Here is a 22,663-nt window from a genome sequence, read left to right as displayed (position 1 = left end):
ATAGAAAAGAGAAAAGAAAGCAGAGGAAACCATAAAAATGATAGAACTACTCCAGTGACTGTGTATGCATTTTAAAGCGAGTATGATAAGCAGAGAATCTTTAAGCGCCCTTGTAATCATACTTGAGTGACGCCAGCTCCTTTTCGGGGTCAACACTGCCCATAACCATCTTTGAAATCAAAATAATCGCATAAACCACCAAGGGCAAGTACCCCATTCCAGGCCACACGGCCTCACTTTTTGTTCTGCCTATTGCCCAAGCCATCAAAATCAAAACAAGACCCAGGCCGAGATTCAGGAAAGGCAGATAAGTTTCAAGCGGCGACCGCGTTTCAACATAACTGAACGAGCTCCTACGCTGTCGTGGCCGTCCACGAGGAGCATAAGGCACATCGTCTACCTCGTCCTCATCGTCGTCGTCAAAGACACCTGAAGAGTCTCTCGTTGACAACGATGGTGGGCGTGTGGGTCGCGGAGTTTTAGGTCGGGCCCAGTTATCGAGGAAAGGAATTCCTGACGATGCGGGCGGTTGGTGGTGTAGCAAGTATGCCGTTGAGAATAAAGATGTCAGGCTGAGGAGAGCTAGCATTGCTGTAGGGGGGTTTATGAGAGCTGGGAGGTAGGGTATAGTGGCGAGTAGGGGAATGGCCAGGAGGAAGCGACGGAACTGCACATCACGGGCAGCATTCTCAGCGGCTAGCTGGTGGATGTATTGTTCTTGCTCTGAAAATCATATTAGTTATGATAGATGCATGATAGGTTCGCGACACTTTACCTTGCTCATCCAGAACTTCTGGCTGTGAGTCTGTAGAGTCCTCCTCTGGATACTGAAACGTACGCCTCAAACGGGCAGTTGTACCGCGTTGATTCGGCATCACGGCGACTATGAAATGAGAAGTATCTTATATCATACAAGGATACAAGTGGTAGAAAAAGGATACGACTGATCTTAAAGACACTGACTGTAAGTGTAAGACGTCGTCACGAGGACACAATGTCCACGGGTTCGAAGTGAGGCTCAGTGTCATGACGCCACAAGAGATAAATGGACGTTGCCCCACCTTCTCTTTTAAGAATATCGAGTCGGCGACCGGCAGCAAAATTTGGCCGATGCCAATCTGATCGAATTGAGGCTCAGCTGATCGACCACCATTAGAATTGGTTGATTCGATCACAAGAAATCTACAGCGAAATCAATATGTCGCAACAACTAGCGCTTCCTCGGCTTGTCCAAAGGAGGCTTGCTGCTGTCCTTAAAACCAGGACCGTCACATTGAGGCCTGCTCAAAGAAGATGGTTAACTCCCGCGCCCAAGCCTGGTGATGGGCCCATGATGTCGAGGAGGGCGGACAGAGAGCTTCCAGGTATGAGCAATTGGTGTGTAAATAAGTCAAGAATTTGTGCTAATTTTCTCTAGATATTTCTGATGTGACATTCCGCTGGCGCCGCACGTTCCCCATCTTCCTCCTCATCGTGGCCGCTTCATCTGTTGCCATCTTCAACTACCAAAAGATGTCATCGCCCGTCGTTTCGTCGACTCTCTACGCCCTACGAACCAATTCCGAGGCCCGCGCTCTTCTCGGAGACGAGATCTACTTCCGACATCAGATCCCCTGGATTCACGGCGAGATGAACCAGTTGCACGGCCGTATCGACATCTGGTTCTCTGTGCGCGGCACAAAGGGCGAGGGCGTTATGCGCTTTGCTAGCAACCGACCTACCAGCAAGGGATTCTTCTCGACTACAGAATGGAGTCTCACTATGGAGGATGGTACGAGGTTGGATCTTCTCGACAGCGGCGATCCTTTCAGGGCACTCGTCGGTGGTGGGGGAGACGACTTGCCTCCTCCAGTGGAGGAAGATGCTCCTACGAGAGGATTCCGAAAGCAAGTCGAATACAAGTGAGGCATAATGGGACACCCATGACGAACATGGGAGGAAGGCATTATTGTAAAAATGAATTTGATAACCCTGGGTACTCCGGTTGTAGTCGAATCTGTACAGTAGTAGATGGTGTGTGTGTATAATACAAAAAGCCCGCTTATGATCTCTCCCCTTTTGTCATACGTAGTACAAAACGTCTCATACATTCCATGGTACAGTCATTAGCCTCTTAGCTGTGCCTCTTCTCTCTTGCTCTTCAGTTGGAGATGCTTCTCCCGCGCCGCCTGGAGGTTCGCCTCGTGATCAGGGTGTCGCTCTATAAGGGTCTTGAGAGCAGCCTCACGATGAGGCTGGGGAGGGGCCTTTCGCTTCTTGGAGTCTTGGAGACGGACGACGCGGCCCTTGGGACCGGCAATAGGACCACCAACCAATACAATTCCCAATTCGTTATCGACCATCATGACCTTGAGGTTCTGTACCGTCACGAACTCGTTGCCCATGCGACCAGGCATCTTCTTGCCGGGCATAACTCGACTACCACTACCCTGCGAGGGACCCGTTGTACCGATTGTTCGGTGGTTCTTGGAGTTACCGTGAGAAGCTTCCTGACCGGAGAAGCCGTGGCGCTTCATACCACCAGCGAAACCCATACCCCGCGATCGACCCTTGACATCGACATACTGGCCCTTCTTGAACCAATCGGGCAGAATTTGAACGCCGACGGGCAGCAGACCATCCTTGTCTCGGACCTTAAACTCGGCGAGCTCAGCCTTGGGTGCAATGCCCTTGGCCTCGTAGTAACCCAGCAATGGGCTGGTAACGTTTCGACCGTCACGCGAACCCTGACCAATCTGCACAGCCCAGTAGCCGTTCTTCTCTCTAGTCTTGTTGGCGACGACCTGGACCTGATCGAGCTGCAGAACAGTGCAAGGCACACGAATCTTTCCAACAAACATACTCGTCATGCCCTTCTTAACAGCGAGAACTCCAGATCGTAGAGGCGTAGTGTTCTCCCTTCGCTTCAGAGCAGCAGCGGGACCGGAGGTGAGAGCAGGAAGACCGGAAGAAGGCTGGTTGAATCGCTTGTGCTTGTTACGAGGAGGAGCCGTGGTCCATCCGTACTTTACACCACGGGTGGCTGTGAGCGGTAGGAGGAGAGGGCGGGCGGCAACGGCGCATGGCCGGGGGAGGGCCAGACGGATTGGCAGTCGGGGAGGCATTTTGTTTGCTGGCGACGAGGTCGACAATTGTCGATAAAGGGAATTGATGCCGCCGTGGGTTAAGGATTAAGGTGGCCGATCGGATGGCGTTGGATCGGTTGATAGTGGTGAAAGATTTTGGGCCGAGTTGAGATACTGGAGAGCTTTTGCAAGGCCCGGAGAATTCCCGGCTAGCACGATTGAGCACTATAATGCAGTGAATGAGAACGACAACTCGAGCAAAGTTATAGTGATTTAATAAAATTTGATCATAAATCTTCTAAAGAAACCCCGATCTTTGGTTTTCATTGATGATCTCTTTCTATTTCTTTCATTTTTTATTTTGATGGTAGTTGGTGACTCAAGTGTCTGCTTCATCTCTATATTCCAGGCCCTCTACCTCCAATTCCACTTCCCATCTGATTCACATCCGTGCCCTTGAGTTTATGATCACCCGGGTTAGCAGCAGCCTCGTAGATGATATTCGCAGGCGCTCTTCCAAGCTGCGTCCACTCGCCTTTGAAGGCGATGTAAGAAATGCGTGTGACATCCTCGTCGCCATCACCAAAGTTGTCAGCGAAAAAGAGCACCAGTCGCTGCACCTTGCCAAATAGCGCCCGCTTTACAGGAATCTCCTGGAGGTCGCCTGTTTGAGAGAGCTCAAGGGTTTGCACGGGGTCTGATTCTTCAGCAGCGGCAAAGTCGAGGTCATCACGGTTGATGAAGAGGTGCAGGGTCTTAGGCGCCGAAGCGGAAGGGGATGTGCGAATGAGGATCGAGTGAAGCTTGATTTGAGCAGTGAAACTAATATAAGTTAGTTCGAGATAAAAAGTAAAATTCATAGGTTTCACTTACGGCACTGTCATGAGAAGTTGCTCATCAACATCGCTCGCCAACTCAGGCTCAGTGCTCAATCTTTCTTGCCAGTTCTTCTTGACGATTTGCAGCCCGGCATCGCGATCGGCTTCGTTGAGAGTTACAATGTGATCAAAGTTGATTTGGCTGTAGAGTGAAAACTGCACGGCGGGAGTGATGTCGTCTGAGTGATCGTGTTCATGATGGTCGTGACCATGGCCGTGGCCGGTATGTTCGTCGTGGCAGTGAGACATGATTTGCAGCTATAATTTGTTGTTGAGTGTGTGACTCTGAAATGATGTCAAGATTTACAGACTTTAAGATGCAGCTTCAAGTCGTGGGCGAAAGTTGAGTTGATGTAACTTGTAAGTCAAGTAAACTCATCCAATAGCGAGTACAATGACGTTTTTAGCACTGGGTCCTTCCTACAACAGTCATTGGATCAATATCATGAACATACCTAAAGTAACAAACGGCAACACAAGATAAAGTTGGACAGTAAAATCAACAATGATTCCCAAGATTAGGATTAAATAATAGCAACTAAAGACTTGATATATAGTGGCAGTACCTCTAGTGTCGTAACCAAACATTAATAATGGGCTGCTTGTGTTTGTTCATCTAAATCCACTCTTTCTCTTGGGCTTTTTGGCCTTCTTCCTATCTCCAAAAATACCTGATACTGGTTGGCTCATAGCAATCGAAGGCCCAAAGAAACCTTGGCTCTGAGATGAGCTGGGCATTCCCTGCTGGCTCGACATAAACTGCGCAGGTGTTGGTGCAGCTGGCATAGGCGGCAGCTCTGCAAGGTCTTCTCTTTGGGGACGCATTTGAGATGACCGTGGTGGTGCACCGAGTGTTCCTGTCCGGATTTGCGCCTTTTTGGCTTTGGGTGTGGATTCGCCGCCTGGTCGCATAGCTGGTGGCAATCTGTACTTTTCTGCGTGTGCCTTGCGCTTGTTTTCCAGCCTCTGTAGTCGCAATCTTGCATCCTCAAACTTTCTGTCGCTGGCAATAGCAACGCTAGAAATGTAGTCGTCGGTGGTGACACCGCGTTCAGTTGGCCAGCGCGACAAAACACTTGACTGTTTGGCGGTTTCCATCTTGTCCAACTGTAACGAGGGTGCGAGGAGCTGCAATCGCCTGATCGCAGAATCGCTGGTAATATTCGCTGTCGTGCTGGGAGGCGAGGAAGGGATGCCACCATCCCATGTTTGTGATGACCTGATTTGCATCGCACTCGATTGTGTAGGCGGTGCTCTCTCATCTCCCCCTTGGCTTGCTGTCCCTAGAAGGGGCATATCTTGAACCATGACACCAGCTGTTGCTAGAAACATATCCTTGGCCAAGTCTGCGATCCAGCCTCTCCTTATTTCCTCCTCTTCTTCAGGCAGCCTCCCTTCTACAGGGTCAAGCCAGAGGTCCACATACGTTTGATTGAGATGCGACAAACTGACAAGCTCCCGAATCCACTCCTCCGAAGTTTGTCTTCCAAGCTGTGTTACCACTGTTTGTCCATCATCGCCCAAGAACAAATCAAGTATGTCTGGTTGCTCTGCGTTGTAACTAGCCAGATCCATGGACCCCGTTTGGTCGTCAATCTCTTTCCAAGTCTTTAGGGAGAGCCGTCCATCAGCCATGCCCTCTGCAATTTTCTCCTGAATAGCATAAAGAAGGGCAGGAGGAATGTCGTGAACGCCCTTGGAGATAGCAACAAGGTTTTGTTGAAGATATCGACACATGAAGTCCAGCTTGAGGTTCATAGGCCCCAGGACTTCAGATGCCCTGTTGTTCATAACATCTATTTCAGTAGATTGATCGCGGCGCTTTACAACGTCGTTGATATTGTCAGCCATGCCATCTGGAAGCACGAAGGAGAGGCCCATATGTCGCAGAAACTGCTTGCGCTTTTTCTTCCACCGCTGCGCCTGGTCTGTCTTGGACCGTACAAGTCGTCCAGTAGGCAGTGTAATTTGCATACTGCGGTCCTTGACTGAAACACAGATACAGTATTGTACACCTAGATTCTTGCTCAAGATACTCCCTTGATAGAATTGAACACCTGCACGGTAATAATCTGCTCCTAGGCCGGAGGAGGGCTTTCCGTCTTGAGTAAGCCTGGCAGGACGGATCTCTAGCGACTGAATGTCACCTTGAACAGCACTGCTCCCATTCGGTAGACTCAGAACGTCGCGATGCCAGTACGGAAGGCCACTTTGCTTTGAATGTCCAAACCAGTATGTTTCAAGTTGTCTGTGGGTCGGAGAAAAGACAAATACCATGGCGGCTTGTTGTTCGCCTTCAGAAGTGAGGCAGGTTGTCATACGCAGCGCCTCTCTATCTAGTAGTCGGGGGCAAGAAATTAAGATGGTCGGCTTTGGTGATGGTGGTTCCTCCTCTCTCCTTGTCGCAAACAAGTCAATCCAGTAAAGATTTCGCATAGTCAAGACGAAGATGTGATTTTGGTTTGCGGGGCTGACCCGGATGTCAAGAATCGCATCAGGCTTAGACTTTGGACGAGCCAAGAGTGACAACTGAGGTAGAGCTATGTGTGACTCAAGATCGATCACTTCGTACTTTTCTCTGTTCCATATCAACAAATGGCTTGACCGCTTTGCCGACTCTCCAGACTCGTCGGCACTCTGCGAATCGTCCTCCCAGAAACTGTCCATTTCAGCGGCACCAACAAATAGAATGCCGTGCTTTTCCGCATTGTGCTCTGTTGTGGAGGGAATCTCGTCTAATAAACCGTCTGAAATGTGACCGACCTTACAAGACGATATTCGTGTTCTTGGTCTCCCTCCCACAGTGTCCCATATCGACCAATATCCGCACTCGTCGATGATTGCAATCTGAGGTAGTTGGCCTTTGGAATTCGGATTAAACGCAACGTCCATTTGCGCATTTCCACCAGTCATCTTATGCGAGATGGTCAGAATTGGGTTGGGATCAATTCGCGACAGTCGAGGGCGCTGAATATTGAGGTCGGTAGTGGATGACTGGGCTACTGGGACCTTGTGATACTCCGGGCTGAGAATAGTGGTCGAAGTATGCTTCTGAACTATAAGCCAACGGACAACATCGTATCGCGACATGCTGGTTGCGAATTTGACTTGGGAGATTGGTAGGCCATCGCTGGCCCAGATAGCCTCCTCTTCAGGATCATCGGGGTCAATCACAGAGGGTTGAAGAGTCGTGTGCTTGTCAGTCCCCCACTGCCACTTTGACTGGTCAATTCGGGCCAATCTTAGTAGTTCTCCCGATTCTCCCGTCGCAGCCGCGAGCATTGGCGATCCTGCAACTCTCCATTGATCAGACATATTTGTCATTTGGCCGATAGAAAGCAGTGGTCGATCGCTGATTTCGCCTTCAACTTTGGAGTAACGATCCATGTTCTCTTCTAGTAGTGTCGAGACAGCTGAGTTGCCCATAAAGGCTTCCGGATGAGCCTGAAGAAGCCATCGCTTCTGAATTCTCCGTTCCTGCCAAAGATTGGAAGAGATTTCTGGAGATGGAGACTTTGAAGGCGGATACAGCTCTGCTGAAGACCCAATCACTTTAAAGTGCGGTGCTACAGAAACTTGGGTCAATGTTTTGGATAGGCGCAAGTTGTTGCTCTGAAAACTCACCTGTAGATGTGATGCGACTGGTGTGAAAAGTACCGACTTGAGTTGTCGCCTTTTCTGGAGGCAAATAAGTAAGACTTCCTACGTGACCGTGAATCAGGTCCGTGAGTCGTCTTGTCTCAGCCATTTGGTCCGAGTATCGATTTCCAATGTGTTAAAAATTTGGTCGATATTCCTTTCTTCATCGCGAGATGGACTGGTGTAGGCGCAAGAGAGTCTCGAGCGGGAGTTTATTGTATTTGGAGCACTAAAAATGCATCCTAAGTCACATGCGCAAACAGAAGAGAAGTGACTGAAGCGCAGGCAGAAAAGCATAAATACGACAGCGATAGCGGTGAGTAAAAGTGAATTATAGGAAGAGAGAGAGTTGTTCAGCGGTACGCGATGCTATATGAGTTGAAGCTTTCGAAGGCCCCACGTGGCGGTGCGAGGTTGGTGCGCCACACTTTGGTAGTCGACCGAGCAACGCAATTTCATGGTGTAAATACAACCAACACATGCCCGCATTAGATTAATGCCCGATTCGCATAACCAAGACTTCTTTTTCGCGACGACTATTACTACGAATACCGTATTGCTCAATCTCCTCAAACAGTATCTCGGCATTCAATTCGCTTGCTCACGATGGCCACCGACTTTCGCTCCTCCTTTTCCGCAAGCATGCGACAGAGCATGCCACCTGTCGGCCCCTCCGTCGCAAACCAATTACCCAACATCAACTTCGGCTTTGACGACCTGCGCGATCGCATGGCAAAGTTTACGGCCCGGTTCGATGCTTTCATTGAAGAAGGTCGTAAACGGGTACTGGATGAGCGCAACCAGTTTCGTATGAATGTTGCTGAGCTTCAAGGTTATAACGCTCCAACTTTAACTGTGTCTACACGGCATTCGTGCTAACCACTACACAGAGGATCAACGCATGAAGAAGCGAGACATCGAAATCGTCCAGACAAAGACGGCAACGCATCAACAGACAATCGAGAAGGAAAAGGCCGAGACCCGCGAGATGGAGACTGCTATCAACTCCCTCGCCTCTCAGCGTGACAACCATCTCTCCACCCGCGACAGCCTCAAAGCGGAAATTGCACAGACCCAAGCCGAGATCGAAACCCGACTTGCCGCCCAGCGCGAGTACGCCCAGCATCAACAATCCCAATCACGCTTTAACGTACCAGAGCTGGACTTTTGGATCACCAATCTATGTCTTAAGATCGAGGGCGCTGGCCACGACGACCGGCTCAAATTTGTGTACACGCATGTTGATGAGAAGGACTGGGAGCGCGAAGCTTGGTTTGAGCTCGTAACGAGCTCGCGCGACTATGATGTGAAGCACTGCCGTCCCAAGGTTGAGAGAGAAAAGGTCGAAAAGGTTCTTGATAAGCTCAATGAATCGAGGGAATTGGTCGTTTTACTCAAGGGGATGAGAGAGTTATTTGTTGAGGCGATGAAGTCTTGAGGAGCTGGACGATTGAATCATGCTGTTACGACCGTTTACGTGCGATAATGCTTTATAAGAACGATAATTATACCCATGTATAGAACTCATCATTTTATGGAATCGTTTATTTATCAAGTGATGAAAAATATATGCTAAGTCTGCAATATTGCCAATCTGCACATTGGTGAATGCAGAGACGATACACCGAAAGATATCGTTGAAATTCATGGCAGATAGAGCCTTGCGTATATACTGCCTTCTAAACCAGCATTTACTGTTTATATAAGTCACAGTTTTTGTAGGAAATGTTTCATGATATGCACGTCGCGTCCCGCGTCTCCCCGCCATGATCGTCTGAGTGCTAGTCAAAGGAATGTAAATCTCCACCTCCACTTCCCTCTTTCACACTCCATACCAAACTCCCATCAACCGTTAACATGCCCGAACCCGACAAACACGCTGCCGCGCAACAGGCTGTAGATATTCTCCATGAGATATCTACAATTCTAGTATGATAGCTTACTCATTATACAATCAATATTGTTGAGATTGCTAACCTGTGCTAATACAGAACTGCCATCTTGATCGCCGTACTCTGTCTATCTGCATCTCTATGATCGAGCGCGGTGTAAACCCAGAGGCTTTGGCAGTATGTTATAATCTTGTTTGTTGAGATACACTTTTACTGATGGGTATCCTACGCATATAGCAAGTTATCAAGGAACTTAGACAAGAGGGACAGCGGATGGAACCTCCTGCCGCTGCTGCAAGAAGACGTTGATGCGCCCAAGGTTAATTGAAACGGTTGACAACGGCTGGACACGAGATTTATGGAAATACGGTTATGATAGGCGTTTACGAGATATTGCATTTCATTTTATAACCAGGCAAGTTATGTCTTCAGTCTGAATAGAGAGTTTAGTACAGATTCATCCGTGTTTATGTATACAAAAAACCATGCTACCCGTCAGATCCAATTTCAATAACAGAAATCACCAAAAAAAAACTGAGCGCCCAAGATGCAAGCCACCTGTCCCATGCCCCTTCATAAACACGTAGTCAAGCGGTCCCCAACTGGTTTCTCTTGCCAGAGTCGATGCACCCATTCCCCTAAAACGCCTTGCAGAAATCCAACCCAGTCCGGTTGTATAGTGTGAGACAGCATCAAGCTGCGGTATAAAAGAATACTTATCGATGTCCGAAAAGAACGATATCGTTGTCATCTTCTTCTTCGTCGTCATCATCTTCTTCGGCATCAGATAGCGCATCACTGAGATCGTCCAACTCAGAGTCCTCATCATTATCCGACGCGTTGGCACGGTTCCGGCTTCTCCAGAGCCCTAGAATATCGTCCTCATCCTCTTCGTTAGGTGGAAGTTGCGCCATGATAGAGTCAAAGCCCAAGTTGCCGGGGGATACCGATCTTGCGACTCTGTCAGGCGCGCGAAATTGCGTCTCTGCTGCATGGGATGAATGCCTTCGCCTGTTCCCAACAGCGACTCCTCGGTTGCCGCTGATCGAACCAGAGGGCTCCCGTCCACGTTCCACCAAGGGCTGCCCCTCGTCGTTCACAGATGGTTGTGCTGTCGACCGGTCGCCCCCGATGATATTCAGTTCCACTGTATTATATGACCGACATATGGAACATTTTAGACCCAACCAGTGATACCCAACTGTGCTTCTTCCAGAACAATCGTTACATAATATAACGGCGGTGGTATCCCGGAACTCCGGTGGCATTGGCTGGGTCTGAATGGCAACATCCAGATTTCGGAACTGGCTTTCCATGTTCGTGAGACTCTTGTTACAAATCGGACATTTGTATGATACTTTCATGTGTTGTTCATAGCACTTCTTATGGATACTATGACCACAGGGCATGAAAACTACAGGCCGTGGAGAGGTAAAGAGGTATTCGCCGCAGATAGGACAGTCACATTCCGTTGATCTTTCGATGCACTTGTGGGAGCCCTCGATCGAAGTAGAAATACATGCACGGCAAGTCTGGTCAAAGTCAGCGATCAGTATCATGTAGGGCGAAACAACCTTCTTACCTTGCAATGGAAAAAGTCCTTGCCAAGACCCATGCCTCGACGGCAAATGCCACAGTCGCTACAATGATATATAGGCTTGCTCTGACGGTTTTCCCATAAGTGGCAGATATCACAATAATAATAAGCGGATAGTTCACCGCACTTGATGCACATATCCGAAGCCTTCTGCGGTGTTGTACAGATCATGCAGAGCATGTTTTTGGTCTCTGTGCGAATGAGATTATGGTCTTCGTTCGCATCGTGACAGAAACGGCAGGTGTACCATTTCTTACAGGTGAAGCATTGGAGCTTGACGTTTCGTTCATAATGCTGGCATCCAAGAGGTTGTTCCGTCTCTTGTATAACATCGCATGGTTCAACTGGCGTTTCACTGCCATGTCGTTTCGGTAGCTTTACTGGTACGAATGTTGGAGTTTTGTCTTCTTCGGTCAACGTGAATGTCTCTTCCTCGGGTTGGTTCTGCCAGAACATTGATGGGCGTGACGCTGGTGACGACGGAGATTGCGAGAGCGGTTGGTCTAAGTTACCGCCGTTCTCAAGAATCTTTTTGACAAGAGGAACGGCCCTTGAAGACGTATATCCTTCCAACAGAACATCGTGAATTAACCTCGCCTTTTCAGACGGAGGTATATCCCTGCTATTGATTGCATGTATACGGGAGCGTAACTCTCGCATGCCGTCATCTTCCGGGATTCGACGGGAGCTGAGCGGGCTCAGAGCTATTCCGATATGATCGCGTGGGGGTGAATCTTGAGACATGATTGGCACTGGCTCGGGTTCTTCTTCGACTCTTGTTTCCAAAGTCGAGACGCTGAGGGGTCGAGTGAGGGGAGAGTCAACGATCGGCACAGGTGCCGGGTCGGGCAAGGACGTAGATAGAGGCGAAGAGACAGGAGAGTCGGCGTGACTAGAATCGCTTACTGCGTCGGCATGTTCGGTTGAGTCGCCTCCATTGCCAATGAAGGTAGATCGTGAGATTTCGGAGAATCGGCGAGCTTGGCGCAGGACAGGATTGATGAGAAAGTCGGAGACGAGGGAAGACATCAAGTAGGTAGGTAGGTAGCACTGGAGGCTTAAAAGGTTAAGTCAGGAGGAGGGGAGGGCCTGAGCGGCAATCAGATTCGCCGATAGATAGGTAACGATACTGTACGGGCGCACTAAAGTAGACGTATTGATGATTGCGCCGAAGTCGATACAGTGCAGTCAACCTATTGGAGGGTAAGAACGACAGTGAAAGAAGTAAACCTGAGAAGTTGTCAAAGGATCAAGCTCTCGTAATATTGGTATCAAAGAGGAGTAACGGCACACACGGGTCTACCGACTCGGAATGACGAGAGACTGGAGAAAGTAAAGAGTCTCTACGGCGTCTCTGGCCTAGCTTGAGTTTTGAACACGGCTTGGGTGGATGACATAAGGCGATTTTGTCGCCAGTGACATTGATGTGGTGGAGTTTCCCGAATAGCGGAGTGATGCTGAGAAGGGGGAGTAGCCAAAGGGGCCGCTCTTTGCATGTGACTGTGCTGGAGTGACGATAGTTCCCAAGGTCATATGATGATAGTTGATCAATAAAGAGAGGTTTACTATGTTTGTAGCAGACTCAAATATGGTCAAGCAAACTCAATGCGAAATTCACATTGCTTGCAGTAAAGCTACTTAAAATAAGTTTCCTAGCTCCGATTACGGGAACAATCAAAACCGAATGTTGTCGCAACCTGAATCAGTCGAGGATTCGGATATAGAGTGACATTGGTGGGGAAACTGAACGACACACAGCACTAGAAGGGGAGCAGAGAAATACAAACTTAAAATGAGAATATCTATCGAAATTGGCGGTCAAGATTCGATTGATCGCTTGAGCCAGCTGTACGAGTACGGCGTAGGATGAGCAGGGTCTCTGACATGGCTAGACCTTTGCTGGTGTATCTTTCTAGAGTCTAGATGAGCTATCCATAGATCCTTCGCAAATGAGGAAATGACAAGACTAATACTGCACAGTACATATTGTGACACGAGCAACACTGGAGAAAATACAACAGATCCTAATATGCACCAAGAGGCGTCGTGGCCGGCTCGTACATGCCGAAAACCGTGGGTCCATGGCTGTCAGACATCGGCATGTGTCTCAACTATTAGGAACATACGCAAACAAAGGGAAACGTCATGAATAGTCTTCAATAACCATTGACTTACATGACTGCGTTCAACGCTGGTAACCCAATACAATGATATCGTCTGAATGTGTTTCAATATACGGAGTATATAACGTTGGGTATATCTCATGAATCGGCTCGACATCTGCTCATGACTGCTTTTTAGAACATCAACACCCTCAAGTGGAAACATTGGCGAACCTGAAACAATAATAACTTTGAAACAAAAAGGAATCCCATACAGAATGAGGAAAAAAAGAATGATCACGCTGGGGATCGAACCCAGAATCTTCTGATTCGTAGTCAGACGCCTTGCCATTGGGCCACGCGACCTTGGTTTTCGATGAAGTTTTCTGTCCACGATGGGTACATGTCGCTGAACAATCATAGTTCACAGCAGATGCCATTGTTAACTGGAACGATCCTTGCTGGTGATTGCCCCTAAAACATTCAGTGCAACGCCGCTATCGAAAACGGATGGGAGCTGAGAGGCCTGGGCTCGGGCTAGGCTGAAGTGGGGTGCTATCGACTGGTCCATAGCTGACGCCACGGGGAAGAATGTACGGGAGCAGCTGTTTAGCGTGATCAGTAGAGCATATGTGGCATTTCAGGGGACAGACTGTCGTTCGGGCTGTGTAGCAATATTCTTAGAACCACCATAAACGCCAGCTCCTTTTGGCTCAAGATATTCTTTGTCTCGTTTTTTCTGACTCCTATTCTTTTTCTAATCTGGGTTGTTTTTTCCTTCACAGATTTCTTGCCAATCAGGCTTTCTCCTCTCTGACTTGGCAACAGCTCTTTGGTTGAAGCTGGTGTTCCTCCCTTGAGTCTCGACAGCTCGTCCAATCTTTTTCCCTCCCTCTCGGCGAGCTTCGCCAACCGCACCCATTTTGGTCTCCATCTTACATCCTTTCTACAAGCACCACGACCTCGATATCGACCTCAAGCCGACCTCATATACGATAATAAAACATGGCCGCCGCCGACAAGGCTGCCGTCGCCTCCGGCGCTGATCTGGGCGATGGTCTCAGACAGCGTCCCATTGCTGGACAAGCCAACCTGCAGCCCCCAACTCCTCAGCCTGAGGACAACAAGAAGCTCATAAAGAAGGTACCGACACCACCACCAACGAATTGAGCTTTTCTTTATCAATACTAACCACCACTTAGGAGCCTTCGTTCCTCGATACCCTCGATCGATGGGAGGTCGTCATTGCCCCGCTGATCTTTACACTCCTGGCTCTTTTCACTCGACTATACAAGATTGGTATCAGCAACATTGTGACATGGGATGAGGCTCAGTATGTCGAATTGACTTCCCCGCGTCCTGGGAATTCGTGTTAACATCTTGCAGTTTCGGCAAGTTCGGTTCATACTATATCAAGCATGAGTACTACTTCGATGTCCACCCTCCTCTCGGAAAGATGCTTGTTGGTCTATCCGGAGTCCTCGCTGGCTACAACGGAACTTTCGAATTCAAGTCTGGCGAGAAATACCCCGAAGAAGTCAACTACACCATCATGCGTATCTTCAACGCCGCTTTTGGTATTCTCTGCATTCCTCTGGCCTACTTCACTGCTCGCGAGCTCAGGCTCAAGCGTCCTGCTGTCTGGCTTGTGACTCTCATGGTCCTTTGCGAGAACTCATACACCACTATCAGTCGATTCATCCTGCTTGATTCTATGCTTCTCTGCGGTACTGTGGCCACTGTGTTCTGCTGGTCCAAGTTCCACAACCAGCGCAACAACAGCTTCGATCCTGAGTGGTTCTTCTGGCTTTTCATGACTGGTCTCAGCATTGGCTGTGTCTGCAGTGTTAAGCTTGTCGGTCTCTTCGTTACTGCTCTTGTTGGTCTCTACACTATTGAGGACCTCTGGCGAAAGTTTGGCGACACCAAGATGCCTGTTGTAAGTATTTTTCATAATGCATTTGGCCTCTATCGCTAACAGATGCTAGACAACTCTTGGTGCCCATGTCGTCACCCGCGTTGTCGGTCTTATCGTCATTCCTTTCCTGATCTACCTCCTGTCTTTCGCCCTTCACTTCGCTATCCTCGACCGCAGTGGTCCTGGTGACGCTCAGATGAGCTCCCTTTTCCAAGCCAATCTCAAGGGTACTCAGGTAGGAAAGGACAGCCCTCTGGAAATCGCAATTGGTTCTCGCGCAACCATCAAGAACATGGGTTATGGTGGTGGTCTTCTCCACTCTCACGTCCAGACCTACCCTGAGGGTTCTAAGCAGCAGCAGGTTACTTGTTACCACCACAAGGACACCAACAACGACTGGTTCTTCTACCCCAACCGTCGAGAGGAGGATTACAGCCCCGAGGGTGATCTCCGATTTATTGGCGACAACTCTGTTATCCGACTTATCCACGCTCAGACCGGCCGCAACCTGCACTCCCACGACATTGCTGCTCCCATCACCCGAGGCCACAAGGAGGTTTCCAGCTACGGTAACCTGACTGTTGGTGACGAAAAGGACCACTGGAAGGTTGAGGTCATCCGCGACACTGCCTCTCGTGACCGCAGCAAGATCCGCACTCTCACCACCGCCTTCCGTCTCAAGCATGAAGTTCTTGGATGCTACCTCCGAGCTGGTAACGTGAACTTGCCTCAGTGGGGTTTCAAGCAGATCGAGGTTACCTGCACCAAGGAGAACAACCCCCGCGATACCTACACCCACTGGAATGTTGAGGCTCACTGGAACGACAAGCGTAAGTTTTATCGTAATGAGACTGTTGATGCAATGCTAATTCTATCTAGTTCCTCCTGCCGAGGCTGGTGTCTACAAGTCTCCTTTCTTCCACGACTTTGTCCACCTGAATGTCGCCATGATGACCTCCAACAACGCTCTGGTTCCGGATCCCGATAAGCAGGATGACCTTGCCTCCAAGTGGTGGCAGTGGCCCTTCCTCCACGTTGGTCTTCGTATGTGCGGTTGGGGCGACGACATTGTCAAGTACTTCCTTCTCGGCAACCCTCTCATCTACTGGGGTTCTACCGCCTCTCTCGGCATTGCCGGACTCGTCATTGTTTGGTACATTCTACGATGGCAGCGAGGCGTTAACGACCTCTCCGAGAAAGAGATCGATCATATTCACTACGCAGCCTTGTACCCTCTCGCTGGCTGGTTCCTCCACTACCTTCCTTTTGTTATCATGGCTCGTGTCACTTACGTGCACCACTACTACCCTGCTCTTTACTTTGCCATCCTCAACTTTGGCTTCCTTATCGATTGGTTCACACGCAACCGCAACAACACCATCAAGTCCATCGTTTACGGCGTCCTGTACACCGTTATCATTGGCCTTTACATCTACTTCATCCCTATTTGCTGGGGTATGACTGGTCCCCACAAGGAGTACAAGTACATGAAGTGGTTCGACAACTGGCGAGTCACCGACTAAGCGATTAATCAACTCTGTAGATTTGAACAATCACTTTTTCTCGATCGCATATCGTGTGTGATTTAGACAGAATGCCTTATGGACCACCATATAGGCCTGTTTGTATTATTCGGTTTCGGGAATGTTATGCAAGGATATAGAAATGGAGGGTTCATGGAAAGGATAATTCGCATGGGCCGGTTGGCAAAGCGAAGCATGGAGAAAAGAAAAGACGAAACAAAGTCGGAAGAGATAACACAGCTACGGAATGGACTTTGCGTCGGTAATGCAATGTGAGTTTCATTTCTGGGGTTCTTAATCAAGGTGGCCTATTTAAGATAAGGCCGACGATGTATTATGCATTATTGTGTACAATCCATATTGAGCTTTTCGTACACTTGTTCGATAATGACGTGACGACGTTGCTGGCTGACTGGGTATCATGATCCGTCGTGCTTCTGTAGATTGTTGTCTCCCTCCTCTTCGATTTGCTGCAATTTGTGCTTTTAACAACACATGCCTCCTGTTGATTTGCTGGCGTCGCCTGACAACTTGACCTGGCGATTTCCACCAGCCCCTGCACCCTTGACGCCGGATCTCCTATCATTGAGATCGTACTTGCCAGCCTGAATGTTGTTGTATATCCTCTCTGCAACGCGCATGAAAGCATTTTCGACATTCTCGCCGCTCTTCGCGCTTGTCTCGACGTATTCCATGACACCATTGCGCTTGGCCCACTCCTCTGCCTCCTCACGTGTGACTTCACGCTTGTTGTCCTCCTGTTGTGTCAGATCGGCCTTGTTGCCAACCAGAATAACTACAATGTCCGGCTCTGCGATCTGTCGCAGGTCGTTGAGCCAGTCGGTGACGTGTTGAAAGGTCTGCTTTCGGGAGAGATCGAAGACAAGCAACGCGCCGCTTGCACCGCGGAAGTACGACCGGGTGACAGACTTGTATGTTTCCTGCCCCGCTGTGTCCCAGAGACTAAGCTTCATATGCTTCTGGGGCGTGCTAGAGGCGTCCCGCGGGGGTTCAGGGAGCCCATCTGATGTTTCTGGGTCCTTGTCTTCGCCATCTGCGGCAGCGAGGGCACCAGGTTTCGAGTGAGGAGGACCGACGGGGACGATGCGTGAGCCGAATTCAACACCGATGGTGACGTCGTGATGGGGCGAAAAGCGGCCTTCACAGAGGCGAATGGTGAGACTGGACTTGCCGCATCCTGAGTCGCCGATGCAGACGAGCTTGGCGATGTAATCCCACGGTGTGGTCGACATGGGGAAAGACAGGAGAGGTATCGAAGTAAATTGGGTTGTAGTAAGAAGTTCGTTGACGGGAGAAAGAGGGCTACTCGATGGGTTCGATTTGCTCAAGCTAAGACAAGTCAAGCACGTGCTAGCTGTCCTTTGGGGGTTGTACGAGGTGAAACCCGAGGTATTATTCCGGTGTGAGAAATGATGGGTTTGGTGTAATGACTTTTTGCAAATGCGACAGAAGATCGTGATGAATGGGTTTATAAATGGTAGAATTTTAAGTTGACGCAGGCAAGTAAGTTTGATCTGCGAAGTGGTTCGAGTGGGCTACCTTGGACTGGTACCTATAACGGTAGGGATAAAGAGGTAGATGGTGATAGTCACCGCGTACCTAAGAACAAAACATAAAACTGAGACGAAGTTTAAGCAAAATGACTTTGTCAAAGAGCTCAAAACTCAAACGATAGGCAAATATGGCAGAGTATGCCAGATAGATGAAGGGGAGAAAGGTCAGGTGTTGGGGAGACAAGTAGAACGACTCGACGTGGTGGTTTCGAAGGTCTGGACGGACGATGAGCTGTCACAAGCCACTCACACACGCTGGATTGGGACTGGCCAGACTGGGACGGGCCTGATCTGTACAACGCGATGGTCAAACCTCAACAAGATCAAGTCGATGGCTGAATAACAATCTCTCGGATACAAGCAGCATCAGCAGAAGTAAACCCCATGCCCATGCCCAGAAGCTCGACTCCGAATAGGGTTTAGGAGATTCCTTAGCATCGGTGACGCAAGGGGCATGAAGCGATAAGGCACAAGGAGGGCCCTTGCAAGCCATGTGAATTAGGACTTTGGTCAGTTGATGACTCTAGTCTCGTCTTGTTCTCAAGTGTATAGCAACAGTATGTATCTTATGGTACCTTGTTTATTAGGTGTTATCTCTTGATCTGTGTAGGGTCTTTGATGCGGAAGTCATCCGTGACTTTGTGTTATCTGGTATTGACATTGAAACATTTCCGCGTGAGGACTGGGAAGGATCTTCAGGTGTCACAAGACCAAGCAGAGTCGGTCCTGTTTGATAGGCAAGCTGCGAGTCAAGAGAGTTTGCTAAAAGAACAGCCATGACAATAAATGAAATATTGATTACTCGTCAGAGAGCGATCAGTCTATTACTGTAAGACTTGTGGCAATGCAGACAATATCCAAGTCCAAGCATGGTTAATAGAAGCGCATCATAACTTGGTGGTGTGCTACCTTGTGGCATGAGTGATGGACTGCCCGAGTCTTGATGAAACGGTAATAGACATTCGTTTTGTACCTCACGTGAAAGTATCTCAGTCGCTCTTTGAGCAGAGTCAGTACTTCAATGCATGTCGTGTGCCTCTTTCGCATTCAACCCCACGACCATACGGTTGCCTGTGGCGTCTGGGTCCAAGGTTAGTCTTCAGTGGAGTAGCCTACCCAGGTCGCCTAACATCCATTGGAAAATAGGGTGGACGCGACCTCCACAAACAAGGGTCCTCCAGAGGATCTGCCTGGCACTGGCACCTGTGGGACGCAATCGGTCAGCGACTCATTCGCTGGCTGATAAGCCCCGTCCATCTGCTGCCATCTGCCGCCTCGCCTCATGACCGGCCAGGCAGGACAGTACAATACGGTACCTCAAAACCTAAACGTCCAATCCAACCCAGCCCAGCCATTCATTCATCTGCAACTCAGCTGTAATTTTTCACCTTAGCATTGACTTCAAGTTTTTATCTCCTCACAACCCTTCTTTGTATTCCCCCCCGCCCCATCTCTTGCGACACGACAAATCGAATAGTCGTCATATACGGTGTAGCTTACACGACGAATATCGCTGGCTGCCTGTTATACCATTTACGTCACGTCAATAAACCTATCTCGCACAACAACAAGATCGGGAAATCGAGGGCTTACGCGCACGTGAGGTGGAAGGAGTCGAAAGGGCGAGATGTTCTCGGAGTGTATGTATCATACTATTTATCTCTATCGTTTTGCGATACTGACATGATCTCCAGATGCATCAAGGTTCCTGGCCCAGTCGCAGTCTAGACTATCCAACTTTGGCCAGGCCGACAATACCGAGAACCCACAACGACAATCAGACTGGCCACCACGGTCCACCCGAAATCAGCGCGATACAGGACGAGGCAATGGTCCGGGCAGCAGGTCTTTCTTAGGTCGAGGGAATCCGTATCAACAAACCGGCGCCGGCTCTCGATTCGGTCAACTAGCCTTCGCATCGCGGATATCAGCTGCACAGGATGCACCTTTATTTCACAGCACTTTGGACGAGTATCGAGAAGAGGATGACGAGGAAGAGAGGGAAAGGGCCGACATGTTCGCCCTCCAGAGGTCAAGACGAGTAGCGGCCGCGAGCAAGCTTGCCGACAGTGTTGAATCAGACGCTCACAGCCGAGGATCTATGGAAGAAAGTTTGAACCACGAGGATCCTTATCAAGATATGAGCATGCGCCGAGGTATTCGAAGCAGTTGGAACGGAACTAGAAGTACCCATCGTCCCGGCTTGGCGAGAGATACTTTGGTGGAAGAAGCCGAGGATGATGACCGTTCAAGCGACGATAGGACAAGCAGTCGAACCGATAATAAGGGCAGGATGGTCGACGTAGGACTCGAGTCGCAAGAAGACCCAGATGAGGACCCTCCAGCTTCGTTGCTAGGAGGGGAAACTCCTCGGGATAGCAGCCCTCCGGCTTTCCAACGTTTCAAAGGTACAGACAATGAACGAACACCGTTTATGGCAAGACGGGAATCTACCACGGAGACTGAAGCCAGCATGCGACGAGACGCCCCTCCTCAAGAGGAGCAGGCGCAGACAACTATCCAGTACATCGAAGGTGAAATATTCCGACACGATCCTTTCTTCGCCTGGATCTTCCTCATCGCTCTTGCTGGCATGATGTCGACATACTTTTTGGTCTGGCTCCATACATCGCCACGAAAAAGTCCTGTTGGAGATACGATTTACACAACACTGCAGAAGTCATTCCATATGCTTGCGGTAGATACAGTAGTGGCTGTATTTGTATCGTTTATCTGGTTGGCGGCCCTCCGCTCCTTTGTGCGGCCCTTGGTCAGCGTCATCTTGGTTGCGGTACCCGTCATTTTGTTTTCCTTTTCGCTCTACTCCTTTGTGTCGTCCTTCAAGGGTCGCACACACGGAGCTAGCTTTCAGGATTCGGTCATGAGATGGGCTTCGGTCGTCCCCGCTGCTTCATGCATACTTTGGGTTTGGCTCGTAGTACGAGGACGACGGGCTATCCAGCAGGCGATCGAAATTCTCCAGTTTTCAAGCCGCATTTTGGCCCAGAATTCAGCGCTGCTGATCGTTGGATTCGGGTGCTTGGCCTTGATTGTACTTTGGACCTGGGCATGGCTTGCCATGTTCACCAGAGTCTTCATGGGCGGTTATTTCTCCACGCGTCTCGTACAATTCGTGATTCAGATGTCGAGTTGGTGGCTTGGAGCTGCCTTCATCTTCTTGTATATGTGGACGGTTTCTGTAATCAACGCTGTTCATCGAGCGACCACGGCTGCCACCGTATCTCAATGGTACTTTCACCGCAATGCTGGCCCTGCTACGCCATCACGAGAAATTGTTTCTGCTGCTCTCAACCATGCACTAACGACGATTTTTGGAAGTCTTTGCGAGTCGACACTCATGTCTCTGCTAATTCGAGCGCCACTGGTCTTTCTGCCCAGAAAGCTCGGTGCTGCTGTAACCAATATCGCCTCATTTTGGATCCCTACCCCTGTCATTGCCCTGATGAATCCTTTGACCATTACTTATTCTGCTATTCACTCTCAAAACCTCGCAACTTCGGCCAGAGGGCTGGACCAGATGGAATTGGTTTCGCCGGCAGTACCGACAACAACGTTGACACCTCGAGTTTTGCGCAATCGTGGTGGACAACCTAACGGTCTTTTACCATACCGACTAGCCAAACTGCTTCTTGTGGCAACACGACTTATTATGGCTACCGGTCTTGGTTTTGCAGGGTGGGTAATTACCGCCAAACAACTTAAGATTCAACTACCAGACGGCGTGGGAATACGAGGTTCTGCTTACGCCTATGTTGTTGGTATGATGGCAAGTTTTATTGGATATTCTGTTATGGGAGCCATGGAAGGCATATTGAGTGGTATCGTGGATGCAGTTTTGATCTGCTACGGCAGTGAGAGACGTATGGAGAGAGGACATGGTCGTTTCTGCCTCGAAGCGGCATATCTATTTGGAGAACGCCGAGGAGGTGATGCGTTGGAGTATGCTTAGATATTTATGTTCCTTGGTATGATTTCTTTACAGCTGGCGTTTATGGGTAAGGACTTTCAGCGGGATAGACCCATATCGCGGAGGATTCAGGAATACACTCGATCGATGATTTTGGTTTTGGGCGGTGGCCAGTGGTATGATAGGTTCGTCGTAGGTTTGAACGCAAGTTTAAATATAGCGATGTTGACAGCTACTTGACTCTATAAGCGACTAGACAAGTCTGTGTCTGAATGTTGACGACTAAACCATGAACTAAAGCTTCCTTTGCTCTCGCCACTTGTCAAGCAAGTTCCACATGTCTTTTGATCATCTGAGGCTCAATATCCATAAGGATATAGTCATTGTGATTCACCAGCGGTCACTCACGAGAAGCCACAGGTTACATCCGCATATCCATCTTATAAGGCTTATAGCTGATAATGATATCCATTCTGTATCAGGCTTGTCATAATTACATAAACCATGCATTCCTATTATTCATCCTATCATAACACAAATGAAACAA

The 22,663-nt window shown here is 49.2% G+C and overlaps 11 protein-coding genes and 1 non-coding gene across 12 annotated transcripts; 5 read left to right on the top strand and 7 right to left on the bottom strand.

Annotated features, from left to right (window-relative positions):
- Nucleotides 1-100: 100 nt before the first annotated feature.
- FGSG_01543 (uncharacterized protein) lies at nt 101-875 on the bottom strand (the record flags this gene model as incomplete). The annotated part of the gene is made up of 2 exons (XM_011319051.1): nt 101-723; nt 776-875. 2 exons carry the CDS (start codon nt 873-875, stop codon nt 101-103), a joined length of 723 nt encoding a protein of 240 aa, XP_011317353.1.
- Nucleotides 876-1,198: 323 nt separating this feature from the next.
- Nucleotides 1,199-1,905, top strand: FGSG_01542 (uncharacterized protein; the record flags this gene model as incomplete). The annotated part of the gene is made up of 2 exons (XM_011319050.1): nt 1,199-1,364; nt 1,418-1,905. The coding sequence occupies 2 exons, from the start codon at nt 1,199-1,201 to the stop codon at nt 1,903-1,905; spliced, it is 654 nt and encodes a 217-aa protein (XP_011317352.1).
- Nucleotides 1,906-2,105: 200 nt separating this feature from the next.
- Nucleotides 2,106-3,104, bottom strand: FGSG_01541 (uncharacterized protein; the record flags this gene model as incomplete). The annotated part of the gene is made up of 1 exon (XM_011319049.1): nt 2,106-3,104. One exon carries the CDS (start codon nt 3,102-3,104, stop codon nt 2,106-2,108), a length of 999 nt encoding a protein of 332 aa, XP_011317351.1.
- Nucleotides 3,105-3,463: 359 nt separating this feature from the next.
- On the bottom strand, nt 3,464-4,192 carry FGSG_01540 (uncharacterized protein; the record flags this gene model as incomplete). The annotated part of the gene is made up of 2 exons (XM_011319048.1): nt 3,464-3,887; nt 3,939-4,192. 2 exons carry the CDS (start codon nt 4,190-4,192, stop codon nt 3,464-3,466), a joined length of 678 nt encoding a protein of 225 aa, XP_011317350.1.
- Nucleotides 4,193-4,555: 363 nt separating this feature from the next.
- FGSG_01539 (uncharacterized protein) lies at nt 4,556-7,691 on the bottom strand (the record flags this gene model as incomplete). The annotated part of the gene is made up of 2 exons (XM_011319047.1): nt 4,556-7,494; nt 7,568-7,691. 2 exons carry the CDS (start codon nt 7,689-7,691, stop codon nt 4,556-4,558), a joined length of 3,063 nt encoding a protein of 1,020 aa, XP_011317349.1.
- A 497-nt stretch (nt 7,692-8,188) lies between these two features.
- On the top strand, nt 8,189-9,020 carry FGSG_01538 (uncharacterized protein; the record flags this gene model as incomplete). Its single annotated transcript, XM_011319046.1, has 2 exons — nt 8,189-8,414; nt 8,473-9,020. 2 exons carry the CDS (start codon nt 8,189-8,191, stop codon nt 9,018-9,020), a joined length of 774 nt encoding a protein of 257 aa, XP_011317348.1.
- Nucleotides 9,021-9,393: 373 nt separating this feature from the next.
- FGSG_01537 (uncharacterized protein) lies at nt 9,394-9,929 on the top strand. Its single transcript, XM_011319045.1, has 3 exons — nt 9,394-9,511; nt 9,574-9,651; nt 9,712-9,929. The coding sequence occupies exons 1-3, from the start codon at nt 9,440-9,442 to the stop codon at nt 9,781-9,783; spliced, it is 222 nt and encodes a 73-aa protein (XP_011317347.1). The 5' UTR covers nt 9,394-9,439; the 3' UTR covers nt 9,784-9,929.
- Nucleotides 9,930-10,190: 261 nt separating this feature from the next.
- On the bottom strand, nt 10,191-12,100 carry FGSG_01536 (uncharacterized protein; the record flags this gene model as incomplete). Its single annotated transcript, XM_011319044.1, has 2 exons — nt 10,191-11,006; nt 11,057-12,100. The coding sequence occupies 2 exons, from the start codon at nt 12,098-12,100 to the stop codon at nt 10,191-10,193; spliced, it is 1,860 nt and encodes a 619-aa protein (XP_011317346.1).
- Nucleotides 12,101-13,467: 1,367 nt separating this feature from the next.
- On the bottom strand, nt 13,468-13,539 carry FGSG_20526. The gene has a single exon. It is a non-coding gene; the product is annotated as a tRNA-Arg (tRNA).
- Nucleotides 13,540-14,178: 639 nt separating this feature from the next.
- Nucleotides 14,179-16,614, top strand: FGSG_01535 (dolichyl-phosphate-mannose-protein mannosyltransferase 2; the record flags this gene model as incomplete). The annotated part of the gene is made up of 5 exons (XM_011319043.1): nt 14,179-14,316; nt 14,376-14,506; nt 14,560-15,112; nt 15,162-15,921; nt 15,971-16,614. 5 exons carry the CDS (start codon nt 14,179-14,181, stop codon nt 16,612-16,614), a joined length of 2,226 nt encoding a protein of 741 aa, XP_011317345.1.
- Nucleotides 16,615-16,910: 296 nt separating this feature from the next.
- On the bottom strand, nt 16,911-17,874 carry FGSG_01534 (uncharacterized protein). The gene has a single exon (XM_011319042.1). It carries the CDS (start codon nt 17,865-17,867, stop codon nt 17,100-17,102), a length of 768 nt encoding a protein of 255 aa, XP_011317344.1. The 5' UTR covers nt 17,868-17,874; the 3' UTR covers nt 16,911-17,099.
- A 1,941-nt stretch (nt 17,875-19,815) lies between these two features.
- On the top strand, nt 19,816-22,158 carry FGSG_01533 (uncharacterized protein; the record flags this gene model as incomplete). The annotated part of the gene is made up of 2 exons (XM_011319041.1): nt 19,816-19,828; nt 19,883-22,158. 2 exons carry the CDS (start codon nt 19,816-19,818, stop codon nt 22,156-22,158), a joined length of 2,289 nt encoding a protein of 762 aa, XP_011317343.1.
- Between the last annotated feature and the right edge of the window lie 505 nt (nt 22,159-22,663).

The sequence above is a fragment of the Fusarium graminearum genome, chromosome 1 (genome assembly GCF_000240135.3).
Source record: "Fusarium graminearum PH-1 chromosome 1, whole genome shotgun sequence".
Classification (NCBI taxonomy): Eukaryota; Fungi; Ascomycota; class Sordariomycetes; order Hypocreales; family Nectriaceae; genus Fusarium; species Fusarium graminearum.
Note: the sequence above shows the minus strand (reverse complement) of the source record. Positions and strands in the feature narration are given on the sequence as shown.

Excerpts from the sequence above, each read along its gene's own strand:
- FGSG_01537 (XM_011319045.1), top strand. The coding sequence starts at position 9,440 with ATGCCCGAACCCGACAAACACGCTGCCGCGCAACAGGCTGTAGATATT. Across the intron at positions 9,512-9,573 it reads ATGAGATATCTACAATTCTA|AACTGCCATCTTGATCGCCG; the intron begins GTATGATAGCTT and ends GTGCTAATACAG. Across the intron at positions 9,652-9,711 it reads TAAACCCAGAGGCTTTGGCA|CAAGTTATCAAGGAACTTAG; the intron begins GTATGTTATAAT and ends CTACGCATATAG.
- FGSG_01534 (XM_011319042.1), bottom strand. The coding sequence starts at position 17,867 with ATGTCGACCACACCGTGGGATTACATCGCCAAGCTCGTCTGCATCGGC.